This window comes from Dipodomys spectabilis, unplaced genomic scaffold (assembly GCF_019054845.1).
Source record: "Dipodomys spectabilis isolate Male_0828 unplaced genomic scaffold, ASM1905484v1 ptg000002l, whole genome shotgun sequence".
Taxonomy (NCBI): Eukaryota; Metazoa; Chordata; class Mammalia; order Rodentia; family Heteromyidae; genus Dipodomys; species Dipodomys spectabilis.
In genome coordinates this window covers 44722766-44741823 of record NW_024870679.1, presented here as the reverse complement: position 1 = coordinate 44741823, position 19058 = coordinate 44722766, and the positions used below count along the sequence as shown (strand labels likewise).

The following is a 19058-nucleotide window of genomic DNA, read 5'->3' as shown; positions in this document are numbered from 1 at the left end:
CTCAGAAATAGGGAAGCTCTCTGAAGTCTAGGGGAGGAAAGCTTACCCTTTCTAGCTACCAGGTATCTCTCAGCCTAGGAGGCCTGCACCTTCACTACAGGTATAGTACCTACCAGCTGATGCAGGAACCTTCCAGCACCTGTTCCCCATCTAGTCAGATAACATGTGGACTGTTGGGTATGCTGTGTTCTAAAGTCTCCAATGGCCATAATGCTCATTGTCAAGATTAGCAGCTGACAAGAGGTTCACCAGCATGTACCATCCACAACTCAGTATACTCCTGAGATGAGTATGTGCCACTCCTGGGCAGGGAGCTTACTGGGCCACCTCTCTGAAATCTTCCCTGTTATTGTAAACTGGTCAAGTGCAACCCCATGCAAGGTGCTGTGGAAGCAGAGGTGTGACTAAAACAAGCAGTATTGCTTCTCTGAGCCTAAGGAGCTTGCATTCTAGTGGAGGAAACCAGTTATAAACTAGGCACATAGGGATGGTGTAACTATTCAGCCAGGGTGAGCATTGCTAAGGAAGAATGAGACTGGGTAGAAGACTTGGATCCTAGCAGGTCTTGTGGAACAGTGGAGAATCAGTGTATTCCATCCCAGGAAACCCTGGAGGAAGGTCATGAAGACTTTAAAGAGGCAGGGGGTGACCATCCCCTGTACCCTTGGCCAGCAATCAGAGATCCAGAGGGCATCAGTTCATTTCTAATTCCCTAGCAGTCTGTAGAAAATGATAATGAGGGTTGGGTACGGAAGGTATGGACTTGGAAAGCTATACCCTAACACCTGTCATGGCCTTGAGGCTATGAACTCTGATCTCCCAGCCTCCAGCCGTGATGGGAGAAGCTGGTATCAGAGACCCATATCCATTGCTCTATGCCAGTGTATCACCTTCCTCTCAACCAGGAAGCAGGTACTGGTTCTGGTCCACATGCAATGGTCCTAAGTCATGTTTGCAAGCATACTTACTCTACTCAAATGTGTTCTCTCGTGCTGAGCAGGCTGGGAGTTCACTGAAAGTGGAGCAGAGCTCTGGATGGAGAAGGGCATATTCTGGGCAGGAAAGCAGATAGATTTCAAAGATGGCTATTCAGGACAGTGGCTAAGGAGACACATGGAACGGAAGATGTCACCAGGAACCTACCTGAGGTGAAATGCCAATGCTGGAGAACCACTGGCCGGCAGAAGGAAGACAGTAGTGAACATTAGGTTGACCCATTAGGATCAGGGCACAGCAGTGGGAGACAGTCAGATCAACTGTCAGAGACAGTTTGGCTTCAGGGCAAACAGGGTGCTGAGCAGTAGGCTGGGGAAGAGCAAAGCAGGACCCTGCGGGACATTCTGATACTCATTTTTCCAATAAAATTTTATTAAGCCCCTACTTTATGTCAGGCTTTGTGCTGATCCCATGAGGTACATCTGTGCGGGAAACACAACTTAAACCCAGTCCTCCTGGAATTTATGTACTGTCAGGGAAACAAGACATTAAATAGTGACTTGAAAATAAAAATTCCGTTGGGATCAGAGCACCAAGGAGCACTATAGCAGCTGTTGGAACACATAATCAGGACAGAGTCTATTTGGTGGTAGGGGTGGTATGGGACAGAGGCTTTCCAACTCTAACCCCCTTGGGCTGTACTAGGGCAGGCCCTGTCCTGTCTGAGCTGATACTACTGCCAGAGATCTATGGGGTTGTTGGAAAAATGGAGCCTGTGGTGCATCCATCCTGGGTCCAAGGGGATATGAAGCAGGGAGAACCTGCCATCATTTGTGAAAGACAGCAGCACAGGCGAGAGTCTGCTGGGACTCAAATAGGCGGTTCCCCAGGCCTGGGAAAGGCACACACATCATTGCGCTGTCAACCAGGGAGCCTGCCATCAGCTCCAGACGCTGACAGGTGAAACACAGGAGTTAGAAGTTGACCTGTCAGTAGACAGCTATGAATCTACTCAAACCTGTTGCTCCTCTAGTCAGATGTGTGGGTGGTTCCAAATGTTGGTTTGTCAGGTTAATGTCCAGGGCCCTTCAAGAAGCGTGATCTTTCTTTAAGTGTGGCGGGGAAGGATCTAGCTAGAGAAACACTTCTTGGGGGGAAATAGGTGAGCAGTAAATTCCACAGATGTCCCAGGTGTTGATCAAGCTCTGTGATAGATTCCCAGGAGAAACAGTTGAAAGGAAGAAGGATATAATTTGGCTTGTAGTTTCCGAGGTTTCTGTCCATGGTTTCCCAGCCCCATTGCCCAGGGTGAAGTAGAATATAATGGCAACAGGTGTGTGTGGCAGAGGAGGCTACTAACATCATGGCAGCCTGGAAGCAGAGAGAGAAAGAGACAGGGAAAGAACCAGGGATAACATATCCTTCAAAGATATACTTCCAGTGACTCACTTCTTCTGTCACCTCCCAATAACATCATCAAATTGAGAATTCATTCTTTTTTTTATTATCTTTGAATAGTTGTACAAAGGAATTTCAAATCAACATGTCAGTTTATGAGCATAGAGCATCTTGATCAATATCACTCCTTCCATTATTCTCTCCTATGCAGATTCTAGATTTTAAAAACAGACATGAAAGGAGAAGGGGTCTTCTGGGGAAGAGGAAGGAGACCAAGGGGAGAAATGGGTACTGGGTAGAGGACTGTGAGCAATGTACATTATATAAATGTATTAAAAATGTCACCTTGTGCAATTAATATAAACTAATAAATAAGAAAAAAATGTATGAATCCACCAGTAGATTAATCCATTGATGATGGCACAGCCCATGTGGTTCAATCATCCCCAAAAATTGGGTCCACCAACTGGGAACCAAATCTTTTAACACATGAGGCTTTGGAGGGAGACTTCATACCCAAGCCATAACACCCCATAGCAGAGATATAAGCAGGAAGTCACATAAAGAGCCGGAGACAAGTCTTTTGTGAGTGACAGGAACGAAATTGGATTTCTTGGGCACTGTGGAGATGAGAGAGGGATCTGGAAGGTGACTCCCAAGCTCCACCAAACAATGCAAAAGGTATGCTGGAGAGGCCCCAGTGGCAACCTGGGTCAGGAGTAAGAGTGAAGCTCAAGTCTCTGGGAATTCAGGGCTGGGTTCAGGAATGGGCCAAGCAGTCATAAGCTCTGCTGTCAGAACAGAGCAGGTACCAGGGTGGGGCTGGTAGCAGGAAGTAGAAAGCAATGCATGCATCCTGCACAGAGAATGAGCTGCATGCAAGTGTATTTCCTAAGGCTGCCATGACAAATGGCAGCAAACCTGGTGGCTTAAAAGAGCAACAGTAGCCAGGTACTGGTGGCTCACACCTATAATCCTAGCTATTCAAGACATGTGAGGATTGCTGTTCAAAGCCAGCCAAGCAAGAAAGTCCATGAGACTCTTACCTCCAATTAATCACAGAAAAAGCTGAAAGTGGTGCTGTAGGCCATGTGGAAGAATGCTCGTCTTGAGGAAAAGGAACTTAGGGATAGCTCTCAGGCTGAGTTCAAGGTCTAGGACCAGCAAAAAAATAAAATAAAATAAGGTGCAGCAGTGTTTACTCTTCCTGGCTCTGGAGGCCAGAACCAAAGATGTCAATGGGGTCAGTTCCTTGTGGTAGCTCAGAAGGAGGACTGTTCCCTGCCTTTCCCAGTTTTTAGTATGAACAACAGTCCTTCATAGTCTTTAGCCTTCATCTGCATTATATCAATCTTTGCCTCCATCATCACATGGCTTTCTCTGTGTATATCTTTGCCCCTCTCTTCTTATAAGTACAATGCATTTTAACTAATGACATCTTCAAAAACCTTACTCCAAATTAAGTCACACCCACAGGTACTAATAGTTCAGATTTGAATGTAATTAGGACCAAGTACCCAATTTAACCAACTATACATAGTGCATATGATTGAGTGGTAACATGTTGGATTTTGAGGTCACTGTGAATTGAGTCCATATACTGATTCTAATGGAGTCCAAATATTGTTTTGACCCTTTGCCTTTATCCTTTTAGACTGATGAAGCCTCTGTATGAAGCCTCTGTACTGATGTTTACCACCCCTTAGGACTCTGGGAGATTGGCATGAGGCAATACACGAAACACATCTCATGTTTCTTGACATGTAGGAGCATCCAGTAGTGATCACAGATTTTACCATTTGAGCAGGACAGGAAGGCACCCTTGGGATTCCTAACCAAGGGGAAGACCATAGAAATAAGGCATTTCATGAAGACCATGTTTGATCACTCAAGAAGCATTGTGCCTCCAAGATGCCAATGGGACACCAGACTCAAGGAGCAAGCTAGGGCTCAGGAGATAGATCTTAGTCTCTGACCAGGACCACTTGTCCCAAGAGAAGGCTAATCAATGATAAGTTGCCAGAATGATCATGGTCCCAACTCCATTCTTAGAACCTGGTAGGAGGTAGCCCTGGATTTATGCTGGGGTATAGGTCAGGATCCAGACTGAAACCAGGATAGCTGGATACTGAGTGCTAAAATACAAAGCTAAATCTGAGTATGTTTTTCCTCTGTTGGGGTTTTTTTGTTTGTTGATTTTTTTGGCAGTACTGGGGATTGAACCTAGAGCCTTGTGTATACTAAGCCAGTGCTCTACCACTGAGCCATACCTCCAGGCCCTCAGTAAATACTCCTTGCTATTACTTCTGCTGAGAACTGGGTTCTGACAATGCAGATGAGGCCAAATGGCTTCATGTGAGAGTGGAAGGTGCCAGATGCATCTTAGGAGATTCTTGGTAAGTGGCAAGCTGTTTATGGGAATGAAATGCTGTTCTAGGAAAGTTTCCTGTCTGGTCCACAGGTTAAAAAAAATGTACGGAATGGTCTTTAGCAAGGCAGGAGAGGCCAATAAATCCCTCCAGAGACCAATGAAAGTACAGGACAGACCATAGTGTTGGTTTTGTTCAAAGAAATGATTTCTGTCATTTGAAAGTGAAGACCAAGGAGCTTCTCCAAGCCTCAGTTTCCTTCTACAGAAAAAAAAAAATATGGGCTTGGAATAGATGTTCCCAAAGGTGTCTCGTCCAGCTCTGACAGCCTGTGATTTCATGAATCACCCTGGAAGAAACTTGCATGAGTGGGAAGGGCCGCCAAGACTAGGCCTTTCATTCTGAGTAATGAACTGAAACAGCAAAGACTTGACATCTGTTCCGATCTTTCAAGGGAAGTTGGACAAAATAATGCCTTTTTCAGGGGAAATCGTTACCAACAGTTGAAATGTAGTATTTTCTGCCTAAACCAAAAAATGAAGTGGAGAATACCAGCCTTTCTGAACCCCAAGGGAGGACACACATCCAAACTCCCAGTGAAGGTCGCATCGGCCAATTATCTTGCTGCCGCAGGCACAGAACATCATGGATGCCTCTGCCTCTTAACCCTGTTAGAAAGAATGGCAGGGAGATTCCACAGACCCTCAGAGCGTCTGGGGAACAAGGGGGGCCTGGGGCCCTGTACCTGGCTTCCTCACCAGTGTCTGGAACATCTGGTAAAATAAGTATTGCCTACAAACACTATGATATCATCCAACTTGTAATTAAAAGTTTAAGGAAGATTCTTGAGCATTGCCTTTCTTGAGCATTGCCTTGGAGCTTTTGTCCAGAGAACAGTTCAAGTACATTCCTACAGATGATAATAACTTTGGGGTCAGAACAGAGAGAGCCTCCTGACACAATGTACTTCGAAGAGACAGGGCTCTGAGAGTCCAAGTTCTAGAACCAAAGGCTCACTTTATCCTTGTCATGCCAAATATTATAGAAGGTCTCAGAACTTAAGGAGACTTAGAAAGACCTTCCAGGGTGCTGCCCTCAGTACCACCAGTCCCCAGGAATCGTGTCTACTGCACTCCCAACAGAGGACCATGTGAACTGACACCCCAAGAGGACATGGACTGGCTCTCTTCCTCATTGCTGTAACTAAGGCAGGGCCAGGGTCTGGGCTCAGCAGTCCTTGAGCAAATGCATAATAGCCACTCTGCACCTTGCCTGAGAGCTCTCTCCCCTTCCGTGGCTTTCCTTCCCCACAGTCTGAATTGAGAGAGCTGGGTGACAGCTGCTGCCCTGTTCCTTCCTCCTCTGTCTTCAAAGTCAGGCAAATGCCAACTCATACATTTGGAAATTTGCAAAAGGAAGGCCTCATCTGAAGATCCTTTGTGATAGGCTCCTCCTCCTGTCTTTCCAGGGTTCTGAAGCTCACCAAATCTCTGGGCTCTGTGAAGGATGTGGGGGCTGTGACTGAGAAACACTGGGGTGAGCAACATCAGAGTTCCCAGTTTCCCCTGCATAGGGTACCCACTGAGCAGTCTAGAGACTGGGGTTCTACCCATACAAACCCTTACCTCCCTGTCTGATTTTGACTAGAGTGCTAGTGCCTACTCTAAGTGCAATCAGCACTTCTGTACACAGCTGTCATTTGCTAAATATTTCAACTAAGGTCCATTGCCCCTACTGTACCATCAGTGCCACGAGTATAGAAGCCAGCTCACTTAGGGCCAGCTCTGTATCCCTAGTGCCTGGGGGCTCTCATAAAGTAGTGATGGGAGGAAGGAAGGAAGGAAAGCTTATGTAAAGCTGGGCATAGTAGAGGCTGACAGGAGGATCATGAATTCAAGGTCAGCCTGGGATACATAGTGACTTTTGTTTTAAAATGAAACAAGACCCAGTAAGGTAGTAATGATAGTCTTACCCTACAAAACAGTGAGCTGAAGTGACTATCAGTCACTGGAGGAATTAAATAAAGATATAAATATGTTCATGTTTGAGGTATAATTTCCCACTGGAGCCCAAGGAGTAGCCCCTCACAAGGGAATGTGATTAGCAAATATTCCAGATACTAGGGGAATCTTGGGGGTTAGAAGAGAGCAGTAGACTGGCCTCAGCTCCAGCCATGCCAAGGAACCCAAGAGCAAATAAGCAGATGAGCCATGGGACTCATGGGAGCAGAAAGGACTGCACATAGACAGCAAGTGCAGGTCTTAATGCACACAGTGAGCTTTGTGGGCATTTAGTACAGGAGGCTGTTGTGCAAAGGAATGTGGATGGTGGCAAGCATTAGACAATAGTAAGAGGGTGTTCTAAATAGAGCATGGGGTAGCCAAGTGTGGAGGTAAAGAAAGGGATATGGGAAATAGGAAGCGGTTTAATGAGGGCCTCATGTAGAAGAGCACTGGAGTAGGCTGGAAAGGAAATATTGTAAGGAGTGATTTAAATTTTTAATCAGAAAATACTCAGGCCAAAGAAAGAACTTTATTCTTCTTATTAAAGGAACTAGGTGCTATTATCTCATGCTTATAACACTAGCTACTCTGGAGGCTGAGATCTGGAGTGTTTGGTTCAATGCTAGCCCCAGTAGAAAAATCTTTGAGACTTCATTTCCAATTAAGCAGCAAACACCAGGTTGGAAGCATGTCGCAAGCGGTAGAGTGCCAGCTATGAGCAAACAAGCCAAACAAAGAACATGAGGCTTTGAGTTCTGATATTGATACTGGTACACACAAAAAGAAAATAATTTTTAAAAAAAAAGAAAAAAAAAACAAGCTGAGTATGGTGGAACATACCTGTAATCCCAGCTACATGGAACGAATAAATAGGAGGATCTAGATCTGAAGCCTGACTTGTGCAAAAACACAAGGCCTTATCTAAAAATAACTAAAGTAAAAAAGGATTTGTGGTATGGCTCAAGTGGTAGAGTCCTGGCACTGAGTTCAAACCTCCCAGTGCTACCAGAACAACAACAATGACAAAAGCAACAACAACAAAAATGTTAGAATAAACCTTATTAACATTTGAGCATCCCTATATGCCTTTCTCCTCTGTGCTGCCTCCTGCTAATGAGGCCCAGGACTTGCCTGTTCAGTTCCATACTCTCCAAGGAGGTGATTATCTTTGTCCAAGCAGCTTATAGGTGGATGGGAGGATACATACTCTAACCAGACAGGGTGAAGCACTTGAAAAGCAGATAAGAGAAAAGCAGATTTAAATGCAGGTTGTTGTAGATTCTGCTTCTCCTCACGACGTTTGAAAGACACAAGTAAAGAACATGAGCTATTTTTAAATGTTCATAGGTTGCTGAACTGTCTTCATTTTGATATGTCACCATCTTGAGAAGAGATCACTTGGGTGACAGCCTTAATAGGGTCCCATTCTCTGCATGGTTATGTCACTGTCCTCCTCCTCAAGGCCATGAGCTCTTAGAGAACAAAGGTCAAATGGAATTCACGCCTGTCTCTCTGCACCCTGGGTGTGGCACAGCCACCAGTAAATGTTGCAAGCGAAGAGTAACTAAGTGGCCTTGGACTCTGATGCCACTTTACTCCCTCTTTGGCCTTCCTACAAGACCAGTTGCTCTGGTGCCTATAGTCTGAGGCTTTTGCTCATTGCCTGTCCATCTTTCTATTTCAGAAGGCAGATCTGGCCGTGGCTCCCCTGACCATCACCCATGTCCGAGAGAAGGCCATCGACTTCTCTAAGCCCTTCATGACACTCGGTGTGAGCATCCTGTACCGAAAGCCCAATGGCACCAACCCCAGCGTCTTCTCCTTCCTCAACCCTCTGTCCCCAGATATCTGGATGTATGTGCTCCTCGCCTACCTGGGTGTCAGCTGTGTCCTCTTCGTCATTGCCAGGTAAGGCAATGCCCAGGCCAGAACTTGGGCCTGAGTTGAAAGGTTTAGGGAGCCAGCCAAGTCCCACACCCTCAGCCCTAGGTGCAGACTTACCTGCTCCTGCTTCTGCTCCTGCTGCTCTCTCCCTCCCTGGTGTTCAGAAGGAGGCTCAGATCCCTTCATACCCTCAGGAATCGCCTCCTCTTCCTCTGGTCTGTGCTGATGCTTCTTGACATGTGGCAGACATATGTCCTAGACTGGAAGAGATCAGCATTGCCCAAAGCTGCAGCAGCTGGGCAAGGCACCTGGCACAGCAGACTCAGGGGCATTGTATGGCCTTGAAAACAGGCTGTGTCTATATAGTCCACACCAGTAGGAGGAAATGTGCCACACAAGCCACATGCAGGAACCTGGCACGTCCACAACTGTTTGCCTGAGATGTGTGCTAGCCATGCCACTTGCATACGTGGCTGTTCACACAACATAGACAGTGTGACCTTGCTTGTAGGTGACAGGAGGAGGTCATGAGGGAACAGACTTAGATCATGTTTAATGAACATCTGGTGTTTGCCAAACACTGTTCTCTGCCCTCTCCAGCCATTACCTCATTTACATCTCATGAGGCTCAGAAAGGTCAAACAAGCAGTAATACTGAACTTGGGTCATCTAGTGTTTTAGATGATCCCTACTCCCTGAGCACTGCTCTACCCTTGCCCCAAGCTGGTGGCTATATGACCCGGATTTCTTATCCCTCCTAGCTAAGCCCTCTGCCCTCTCCCCTCTCCCCCCCACCCTCTCCCCCCCCCCCCAAGCCCCAGTGTGGCCCCTGCCCTGTTTCTTTCTACCTCTAAATTATAACATGGTGCAAAGAGAGACTTCTCCAGAGAGAGGCAATTTGAGATTCAAGGGCTTAGTGTTTCAGCCTTCCCTACCCCTCCAGGGCCTTCTTTAAAAGCCCACCCCCCATCCTCTGCTCCATTCACTCCCTCCTCCCACACAGAGAGAGGGACCAAAGGGAAAGATATGAGAAACAAAATTGCCCTTACCTCCCTATCCTTTGTTGCTGAGGCCCAGTGCTGTGGAGGCCACGGCTGCCCTGCCCAGCCAGCCCAGCCAGCAGCCTAGCCTGCCACAGAGAGGCCTTCATTACACCTCTTGTCTCTAATGGTCTAACAAGCCTTTGAAAGCCAGGAGCCACTCTCCGGCGCTCTCACTGTAATTTTAGTGGCTCCAGCCGACCTCTTAGAGGCCCACCCCTCTGTGACTGAGCATTTCCAGCTTTAGTTCTGTCTGTTTGATGCACATCCCTTCCCCCTCCAATATAATGGCCTTCCATCCGCTGCAGGAAGCCAGGCCTGCATTGCAGCCCCTCTCCCCTGAGTAGGAAGGTAGGTGTCCTCTTGCCAAGGCTGGTCTGGGAAGAGGGGATTTCTATAGTGGCTGGAATGTTATGGAATACCTGCAGAGAGAAGAGAGTGTTGAAGGTCTTGGCCACAGATCTGAGAAAAGCATCATCATATAGTTGTGGTGTACCCACACAACAAGCAGTCCTGTGAGGTGGGTGTAATTCTATCCATTCACAGAGGCAGAAACTGAGGCTCAGAGAATGTAGGCCATTGTCCCGTCAGAAATCTTGTCCTTTGCAGAGTTGGATAAGACCTGTCCCACTTTAAACCAAACACAACTGTCTGTCGGGGCCAGATAGGTGACATTAAGAAGAAAGGCAGGCTGACTGATGAGCAACAGTAGTAGTGGAGAGCCCAGGGGGCACTGCTGCTTGGTGCCAGGGATGACATCAGATCTAAGTCTCCTGAATAGCTAGGATTATAGAAATGAGCCATTGGTGCCCAGCTACATCATATGTTTTTTTAACTATCCTCTGTGGTAGGCATTGAAGCCTGTCCAGTTCCTACTGTTGTAGAATCCTTGGGCACACTTCTGCAGACACCAATACCAATGGGTGGCCTGGTTTGGGACTTGGCTGTGGAGGTGTTCTAGACTCCAGAGTATGGCTCAAAGGTCACACAGATGAGCTCAGAGCTCTGACAGATGCAGCTACTAATCATGATTTTCAAAAAATTATGATAATAAAAAGAACTAGAAGAGACTTCTGTGTTACCCTGCAGCTGTCATAGACTGAGGTCCACGCCACCCTGAAAATTTAACAACACTAAGTGCTCATTTGTAGCAGGAGGGGGACTTTACTTCTGCAGTTGAGGGGTCTGATAGGCCCGACAGGAAAGAAGAGGAGAGAATGGATGATGGCTGGACAAGGGAGGAAGGTATCTGTTAATGGTCACAATTGGATTTATAGCTTGGCTACCTGGGGTCCTCCAGCCTTATGAGCAAGTGAAAGCTAGAAGCCTTTGACCTGAAAGTATTCTGACTCCATTCAAGGGAGAGCTACAACCTGACCCCAGTCACTAAGGTAGAGACAGGACTCTGATCATGGTTGTGGCCCTCTCCTCACCCAGAAAGCACACACACAACCAGCCCCTACCCTGAAGACTTCCCAGGTGCTCCACACTGGCCCTCAGCATCAGGCGCCGGGCTCTCCAAGGGCTTTCTCCAAAATCCCCTCTCACAACTGCCTCTCCACCTGGTGCTCCTGATCCTTGATCTCTTTCTTGTGGATTTTAGAGGCTCTAAGCAATTCGTGACCATTTCCTTTGAAAATGCTCAACTTGGCTTGAAGCCTCACTTTAGAATTTCCTGCTGGGGGAACTTCCTGCTTCTCCCAGGAGCATCGATGGTCAATGTGTAATGAATGCACTGGCCGCTCCAGAGGAGAAATGTAAAGGAGACATCACAACATCACACTCACAGAGCACCACACCACTACAAAAAACAAAATTCGCTGGACTTGTCTCTCCCTAACCTCTACCCCTAGCCAGAGTTTTCTCCACCATTTCTCAATCTCTCTAGCCAGCATCTTCAACTGTAACTCACACCAGAAACCAAGATTCCTTCCAGCAGTCAGGAGTTCTTTCTTAGAAAACAGTGGGGAAGCCTTAACAACATTTCCCTGTTGTCTATGTGTTTGTATATTCAAAGAGAAAAATCTGAAAAAAAATATATGCTGCATTGTTCTTTCCAGGGAGTAAGATGCCTAGGCACTTGTTGGGTTTTTTTTTTCTTTCTTTCTTTCATTGTTTTTCTATACTGGCTGAATACTTCAGAGAGCATCCTTTTTTATTTTGCTTTTTTAATTATACCAAAAGCTCAAAAGTATGTTCTCTATTTAAAAAAATGCATGTAATACAAATAAGGCAGTAGGACTCCCTAAAGTTCTGTCTGTCATTCTACTCCATATCCCAGTCCAAAGATAAACACTGATATTCCTTATGTATGGAAACTAGAACTTGCAGCATGCATTCACCTCCATATATATGTACACATCTGTATAGGTATGCCTTTGGGAATCTATTTATATAAATGTGATCATGTTGCTCTTATTTTTATCACTTTCCTTAAACCAGATATTATGTGTTAAAGATCTTTCCCTGCCGGAAACATCTAGAAGTATCCCAGACTCTTTCAACAGCCTTGTGATATTTCAAAGCACAGCTACGGCTTGGTTTATTTAATCGTTCCTCTACTGAAGGACATTTAGGTTGTTTTCCAGTCTTGTTTCTATGACAAACAACAATTTGATAAACACCCTTGTGTGTTTCACTTTATGCTGGTGTACGAGTGGGGTCCTCTGGGATGGAGAAGGAGTTGCAGAATTGCTAGGTTGAAGGGCTCGCATACTTTTTAAGAGGAGCTTCTAAAGTGCTTTTATTTCTGTGATACTGAGGTTTGAACTCATGGCCTGGCACTTGTTAAGCAGGTATATATCACCGGTCCTTTTTTCCCACTGGTTATTTTTGAGATAAGGTCTTGTTTTTTGCCTGGGTATACACTTGAACCACAATCATCTCATCCTAGTTGGAATAACAGGCATGTGCCACCATATCCAGCATCTTCAGTTGAGACTGAGCCTTGCTGACTTCTGCCAAGGCTGGCCTAGATCCTCCTGATCCAAGATAAGCCACTGGCCCCTGGCTCCTGGATTCTTTTTATAACCAGAAAAGGACACCAACAGTGCAGAACAAGCAGAACAACAAGGAAGGGTAATCTAGAGTCACATGTGGCTGCTGTCACCTTACAGCACCCCCTCACCGCCTCTCTCTGCCCCACAGGTTTAGCCCTTATGAATGGTACGATGCTCATCCCTGCAATCCTGGCTCTGAGGTGGTAGAGAACAACTTCACTCTACTCAACAGCTTCTGGTTTGGAATGGGGTCTCTGATGCAGCAAGGTATGAGCCTCCTGCCCCCCCGGCCTCCTTTCCTGGAGGGAGCATCTTCTCTCTCCCATGGATCTACCTCTCTAGAATCAGGAAAGCCAGTCTACTCACCCTCTGGGGATAGCCTCAGATCTTACTGTGCCATCAGGACACTTCAGGGTGCCCTCAACCCAGATCTTCACCTCATAACACTGCTCTGGCTGGAGCCAGCTCAAGATCTGAAGTACATAGCCACCCTAACCTATGACATGTAGAATGTATCCTGATGGCCTCTCTACTGTTAAGTGGATCTGAGCAAAGCTGAACTGTGGGTAGGAGGAAGTAGAGGCTGGGAGCTGGGTTGGAGCCTCCTCAGGAAGGAACTGATGTACTTGAACTTGGACTAGCTTTACTAGCTATTAAGCAGAGAGGGACTAAGAAGACTCTGGGAGGCATCATGGTCTGGATTCTGTGACTTCCTGGTCATAGGAGAGGCTGGAACATAGAAATAGGATTCATAGAGGACCAAGTTCTCTTACACCCTTGAAGGAGGTCAGCTCCTGATCCTGCACACATGGCCAGCCCCTTAGGCATTTCTCAGCTACTTAAATATCTAAGAAGCAGAGCACTTGCTCTAACTTCAAGGTCTGGGATGCAGAGATGCCAAGGGGTTAGACAGCAGTCACAGCTAGAGGGCCAGCTGGGCAGGACCCCTAGGGAGAACAGCCTCAGTCCCACTCCTGGCCAGGAGCCCTTGACCCACGATCTCTACCTGTGGGGTCCGAAGGCCAGAGCCTCTTTACCCAAGGAATGCGGGGGAAGGAGGGGCAGGCGAGGCAGCCAAGATTTACCTGTGCCAGCATGCCAAAGAGGGACCTAACTAGGAAGCATGGGGGGGGGGGGAGCAGCTTCAAAGGACAAGGGAAATATCCTTGTCCTTCACTCTTCTCAGTATCCTCAAGACCCAGCACCAACTCCTGTCCCCAAGAGACATCTATCAGCAAATTCCATATGAACGAACAAATGATATTTTCTTTTTTTAAACATTTTTATTGTTATTATAAAAGTGATGTACAGAGGGGTTACAGTTATATAAGTCAAGTAAAGAGTTCATTTCTTTTTGGACAATGTCACCCCTTCCCCCTCTCTCTCCCAGTTTTTCCTCCCCATCCCACTCACAAGTTGCATAGCTCATCTTCAACATAGTGTCTAGTGAGTACCACTTCTGTATTTGTTTGCTCTTTGTCCCTCTATTTCTGTGCCTCCCCTTACACTCCCAAAGACATATAAACGAACGAACAAACAAGACAAAAAGAAAACGAAAACAGCAACAAACAAAAAACTTTTGTTTCCATTTCCTGGAGTTCATTTCGATAAATATTCTTTTGTATGATCAATTGAACATAGGCATTGTGCCTTTCAGTTCCTCTCCTAAGAGTATCCTCCTCTGGACTCGCTGTGTGTGAATGCCTAGAGACCTGTATAATTCATTAAGTCCCAGAATTTTACGTCTAGCTTCTGCATATGAGAGAAAACATGCACCATTTATATCTCTGAACTTGGCTTACTGAATGATATTTTCTGAGTGCCTACCACATCGTGCTCAGTGCTGGGCACAAGAATTCAACAGAAGAGAAAGAAGTAGATCTGTCCTGTGTCCAAGAGGCTTCTCAGACACACAGAGGCAGAGCAGTGGCTTGACACTGGGCAGAAGTCCCAAGCAAACAACAAAAAGCCATTCTCCCTTTGCAGGGGGTGTGAGGCAGGGGGCAGCTGGAGCCTTAAGTGCAGCCACTTGGGAAAGTGCAGAGTGGTCAGCTGGAGAGGGGTTGCTGAGGAGCTTCCTAGGCTCCTGTAGCTGGGAAGTCACAAGTAGAAGGGCAACCTTCAAGAGGAGTGCCTCCATCTGTCCCAACTATTAACAAATGTCCCAAAGCCTCACCTTGCTTCTTTGCCCATCATCTTTGTTCAGTGACAGTCAAGAAAGACTTAGATGGCCCTTATTGCAGTAATAACTTCCCCTCATCTGCTTCCTGCTGCTATTCAAAGCCCAAGCCCCCAATGCCTTCCCTGCATGGTTTTGATTAGGAGGGGAAAAAATAGTTATGTATTTGAAAAACTCTCCCTTGAGTCATTTCTTTGAGAGGAAAAAAAAATCATCCATATCAAAGCAGACGCTTTTCAGATTGCAGGTCCAAATATTCTGGAAAGTTCAGGAGTCACTTGCTATTTAAATCTCTTGAAAGCTTCCTAGTTAATTACTTCAGTTAGAAGGTTTCATCTGAATTGTATTCCACACCCAAGGTCAGGGAGGAAGAGTGATATATTTCAACTTAGAGCTTCCTAAAATGTTGATTTTACTCCTCCTGCCAAGTGCCGCATAGCAATCTTCTATTTGTACATCACTTGTATTTCCGACCAATCTCTCCTCAAATTATACCATTGCAGCCTCACAGTATTTCTGTAAGGCTGGGACAGAGGAAGGACAATTCTGCAGACGTCCCAGACAGGGCAAGTGTTGGGCATAAGATCATACAGAGAGTAAAAGTAGGATCCACGGAAGAACCCAGGGGTCCAACTCCCACAACCCTAGTCTATGGATAGGTATCCAAGGGGCTGACCAGCCTGTGAAAGCTTGTGTTGTTTGGGAGCTATGATTCTTAAATTTCAGCCTGGGTCAGAACCACCTGGAAGCTGATTGGACAGATGGGTGGTCCTGCCTTCCCCACCCAGCCCCAACTGGAAGTTACCTATTTATTAGGTCCTGGGGTGCTGTCTGGGAACTTGCATTTCCAACAAGCTTCCAGGTAGTGCTGAGGGACCCTGGTCAGCTTTTCTATCAGAAGCAGTGATAGTCATGGCTCACAGAAACCACACAGCCCTGATCTCCATGCACATTGTAAGGCACTTCCTGTCTCCTCCCCTCCCTCAGGGTCTGAATTGATGCCCAAAGCTCTGTCTACACGCATCATTGGTGGCATCTGGTGGTTCTTCACACTCATCATCATCTCCTCCTACACGGCCAACCTGGCTGCCTTCCTAACCGTGGAGCGCATGGAATCGCCCATCGACTCTGCCGACGACCTAGCCAAGCAAACCAAAATCGAGTATGGGGCTGTCAAGGATGGAGCCACGATGACCTTCTTCAAGGTGAGGCTCTCTCCTCCTCATGGCATATCCTGATCTGACCTTTTACTGAGAAGAAGAGGAAAGTGAGAAAGGAAGACTCTGCCCTCCTCTCACTACTCAAGAGCCTACAGGCCAGAAACCCCAGGATTTGGGGCCTTTCTGTTTGGACCAGTTGTGGTCCAGCTGTGGAGAAGTGAACCATGAAGGTTGGTCTCAAATTCTAGAAGTTTCGGTGGGTGGGACAAGGAGTGTGAATCATCAGAGGTCAGAGGGAAAAAGGAAATAGAAGGAAAAGGAGGAGAAAAGATAATAACACAGGGAGACCTGGGTCCATCTGCCCTTAGCTTGGGGTCTGGGTGTTGTCCCCAGTGAGCATGGGATGCCTCTTGAAGTTGGAGAGGAGCCTTGCTCAGGGTGTTACACCCCGGCTTGCTGATGCATTTTGATAAAATCGCTGTCCCGTGCCGGGTGACTGCTTCAATGGGGTTCCAGCACAACTGAATTAGAGTAACACTTAGCAGTAGTTGCCAACACTGAGCATTCACAGTGGGCCAGGTCCTGTGCTCAGTGCTGGGGCTAATTTAACCTTTGTGGTGAGTCCTATGAGGGTAGCCCGGTAATGATTCCTATTTTACATGAACCCAAGGACTCACAGCTGAAGGAGCCAGACCCCTCAGGTCGGCTTTCCCCAAAGCCTGTGTTCTAAGCCAACAGTATTAGATCAGAGTGCTGGCCCCACCCCCAGAAGGCCTGGGATGGGGTCAAGAACAAGCATTTCTGACAAGTTCTCAGGTGAGGCCGGTACTGCTGATCCGGGGAGGGACCACACGTTGAGATCCGAGGCTCTAATTACCCCTCAGGAGTGATCAGGACTTGGGAACTCTGTGGCTGTAGCTCATCTGTTCATTTATTAATCAACTGCTCTCAGTCACTGGAAGCTGGAGGATTTGCCTTTACTCTGAATGGGAAATTCTTCTACCAGAAAACTGGACAGGCACCAGAGCTCCTAGCACTCCCCACCCAGCCCCGTGTGCGCGCTTGGGGTTTGAAGCCGATTAGTGGAGAGAGAGGAGAGTGGACCTCCCCTCTGGATGTGCCACCCAGACACCATGAGCATTGTGTGCCTAACAGGTCACGTTTAGAGCCAGGGGAGAGTAAAACTTTGTCAAAGCTGTGCCAGAAGCTCTTTGGGACTCTATGTTTCCCCCCTTTTTTGTGCCAGTCCTGGGGCTTCAGCTCAGGGCCTGAGCACTGTCCCTGAGCTTTTTTCACTCAGCACCCTCCCATTTGAGCCACAGCTCCACTTTCAGCTTTTTGCTGGTTCATTGGGGATGAGTTTTATGGACTTTCCTGCCTGGATTGGCTTCAAACTTTGATCCTCAAATCTCAAGCCTCCCGAGTAGCTAGGATTATAGGCCTATCTATATCAAAAGTTCCCAGCAACTCTGTTCTGAAGCATAAGCAAGTATGATAGTATGTGTACATACTAGCATGACTTTGTGCCTATATGTAGATAACATGTAAAGGTACATTTGTATACACGTGTGCGCAGATGAGACTGTAGTAGTCTCCCTGTGTGGGTGTGCTGATATCCATCTGGACACGAGTGTTTGCATCCATGTGTGTATGCACCACTGATATATGTAATCTCTCTGTGTGCTGCATCCCTGTGATATGGGCACATGGGTATGTGCCTATGAGTTACACAAGTAAGTTCCAGAATATCCATGTGTATATGTGCACAGAGTGTATGTTTATCTATCTATCTGCTTGACTGTCCCCATGAGGTATGCCAAGATAAGAGTAAAGAGGAATGTGTGTTTAATGGCCTGTGTATATGTGTGTGTGTGTGTGTGTGTGTGTGTGTGTGTGTGTGTGTGTGTGTGATGGCCTATGCATATGTGCATGTCTGCATGTAAGAGTCTGTATGAGAGAGATGGTTCACATATGCATGTGTGTCTGAGTGTGTGTGTGTGTGTGTGTGTGTGTGTGTGCACGTCTGCTCCCTGCCTATCCCTGGGCTGCAGTCCAGCCCTTTGACTATGCCAGAGCTGCTCTCATGCATTACACATGAGCCCATCTCTAAGCAGGGCTCCCGATCAAAGGGAAACGGCATAAATAAGCCCGATACAGGCTCATTGCGGCTGATTGGATGCCCTCACCCTCCCTCCATGCTAAGATGCTCAGATTGGCTTCCCAGAGCCGAGGCCCAGCTCCCCACTGAGCCTCTGTCCTCAGCATCAAGCAGCAACCATCTCCCCTGCAACCCACTCCATCCTCACCTACCTTCCCTGTAAGTAGCACAGCAAGGAGAGGAACATGGATGCCACCACCCACAGGGGACTCAGGGGCTCAAGGACTGGTTGACTAGAGACAGTCACTGCCCATCCTGCTGCACTACCATATCCACTATCACTGTGTCCCAATGGCCAGTTAATCCCTGTATGTCCAGCCATATTGTCCCCTGCCTGAACCTACATGAAGCTCCTCTTCCTGGCTTTCTCTCCTGACAGCAGCATGGATGGGACTGTCATGTGAGGGGAGGAGCCTGATCAGATACAATAATGCCAGCTCAGAGGGTGAGCTGGAAGCACCCCGCCCACTGGGTATCTGGACAAACCTCCATCTTTCCCAGCCTCTGCCCTGGACCTCCTGAGCCTGGTCCACATCTCCTTGTTATCACAGAATATCTGCAGGTTAGGGCTGGAAGGAGACTCCACTCTGACCAGAGGCAGGACCCTCAGGAGCTGGATTCCCCAGCAGATCAATGCGTGGAGCCAGGCACAAGGTCAGGAGGTCTGTCTGCACACACAGTGTCCTCTCCTTTGCCCACTCTGGGGTCCTCTCCTGGAGGGCTGTCCTCTCCCCTGCACAAGAGTATGTACAATGAAGTTGTCACTAGGGTTAGACAGACGTCAGTTCTAAGAATAGCCCAAAGGTCTAGAGGTCATTGTCACAGTCAACAATCACAGTAACACTTATTGAGCACCTATTGTGTGCCAGACATTTTGCAATCATTTGACTTCTATTCACTCACACCATCCTCAGAACAACCCTAGCAGGCAA

The 19058-nt window shown here is 47.2% G+C and overlaps 1 protein-coding gene across 1 annotated transcript in view; it reads left to right on the top strand.

Moving 5' to 3' along the window:
- The window catches only part of Grik3 (glutamate ionotropic receptor kainate type subunit 3), a 210013-nt gene that overhangs the window by 179479 nt on the left and 11476 nt on the right, over positions 1–19058 (top strand). The window contains exons 11-13 of the mRNA XM_042680904.1: positions 8391–8614; positions 12778–12896; positions 15796–16013. Of these exons, the coding sequence (XP_042536838.1) occupies positions 8391–8614; positions 12778–12896; positions 15796–16013 (561 nt within the window). The remainder of the gene's footprint in view (positions 1–8390; positions 8615–12777; positions 12897–15795; positions 16014–19058) is intronic.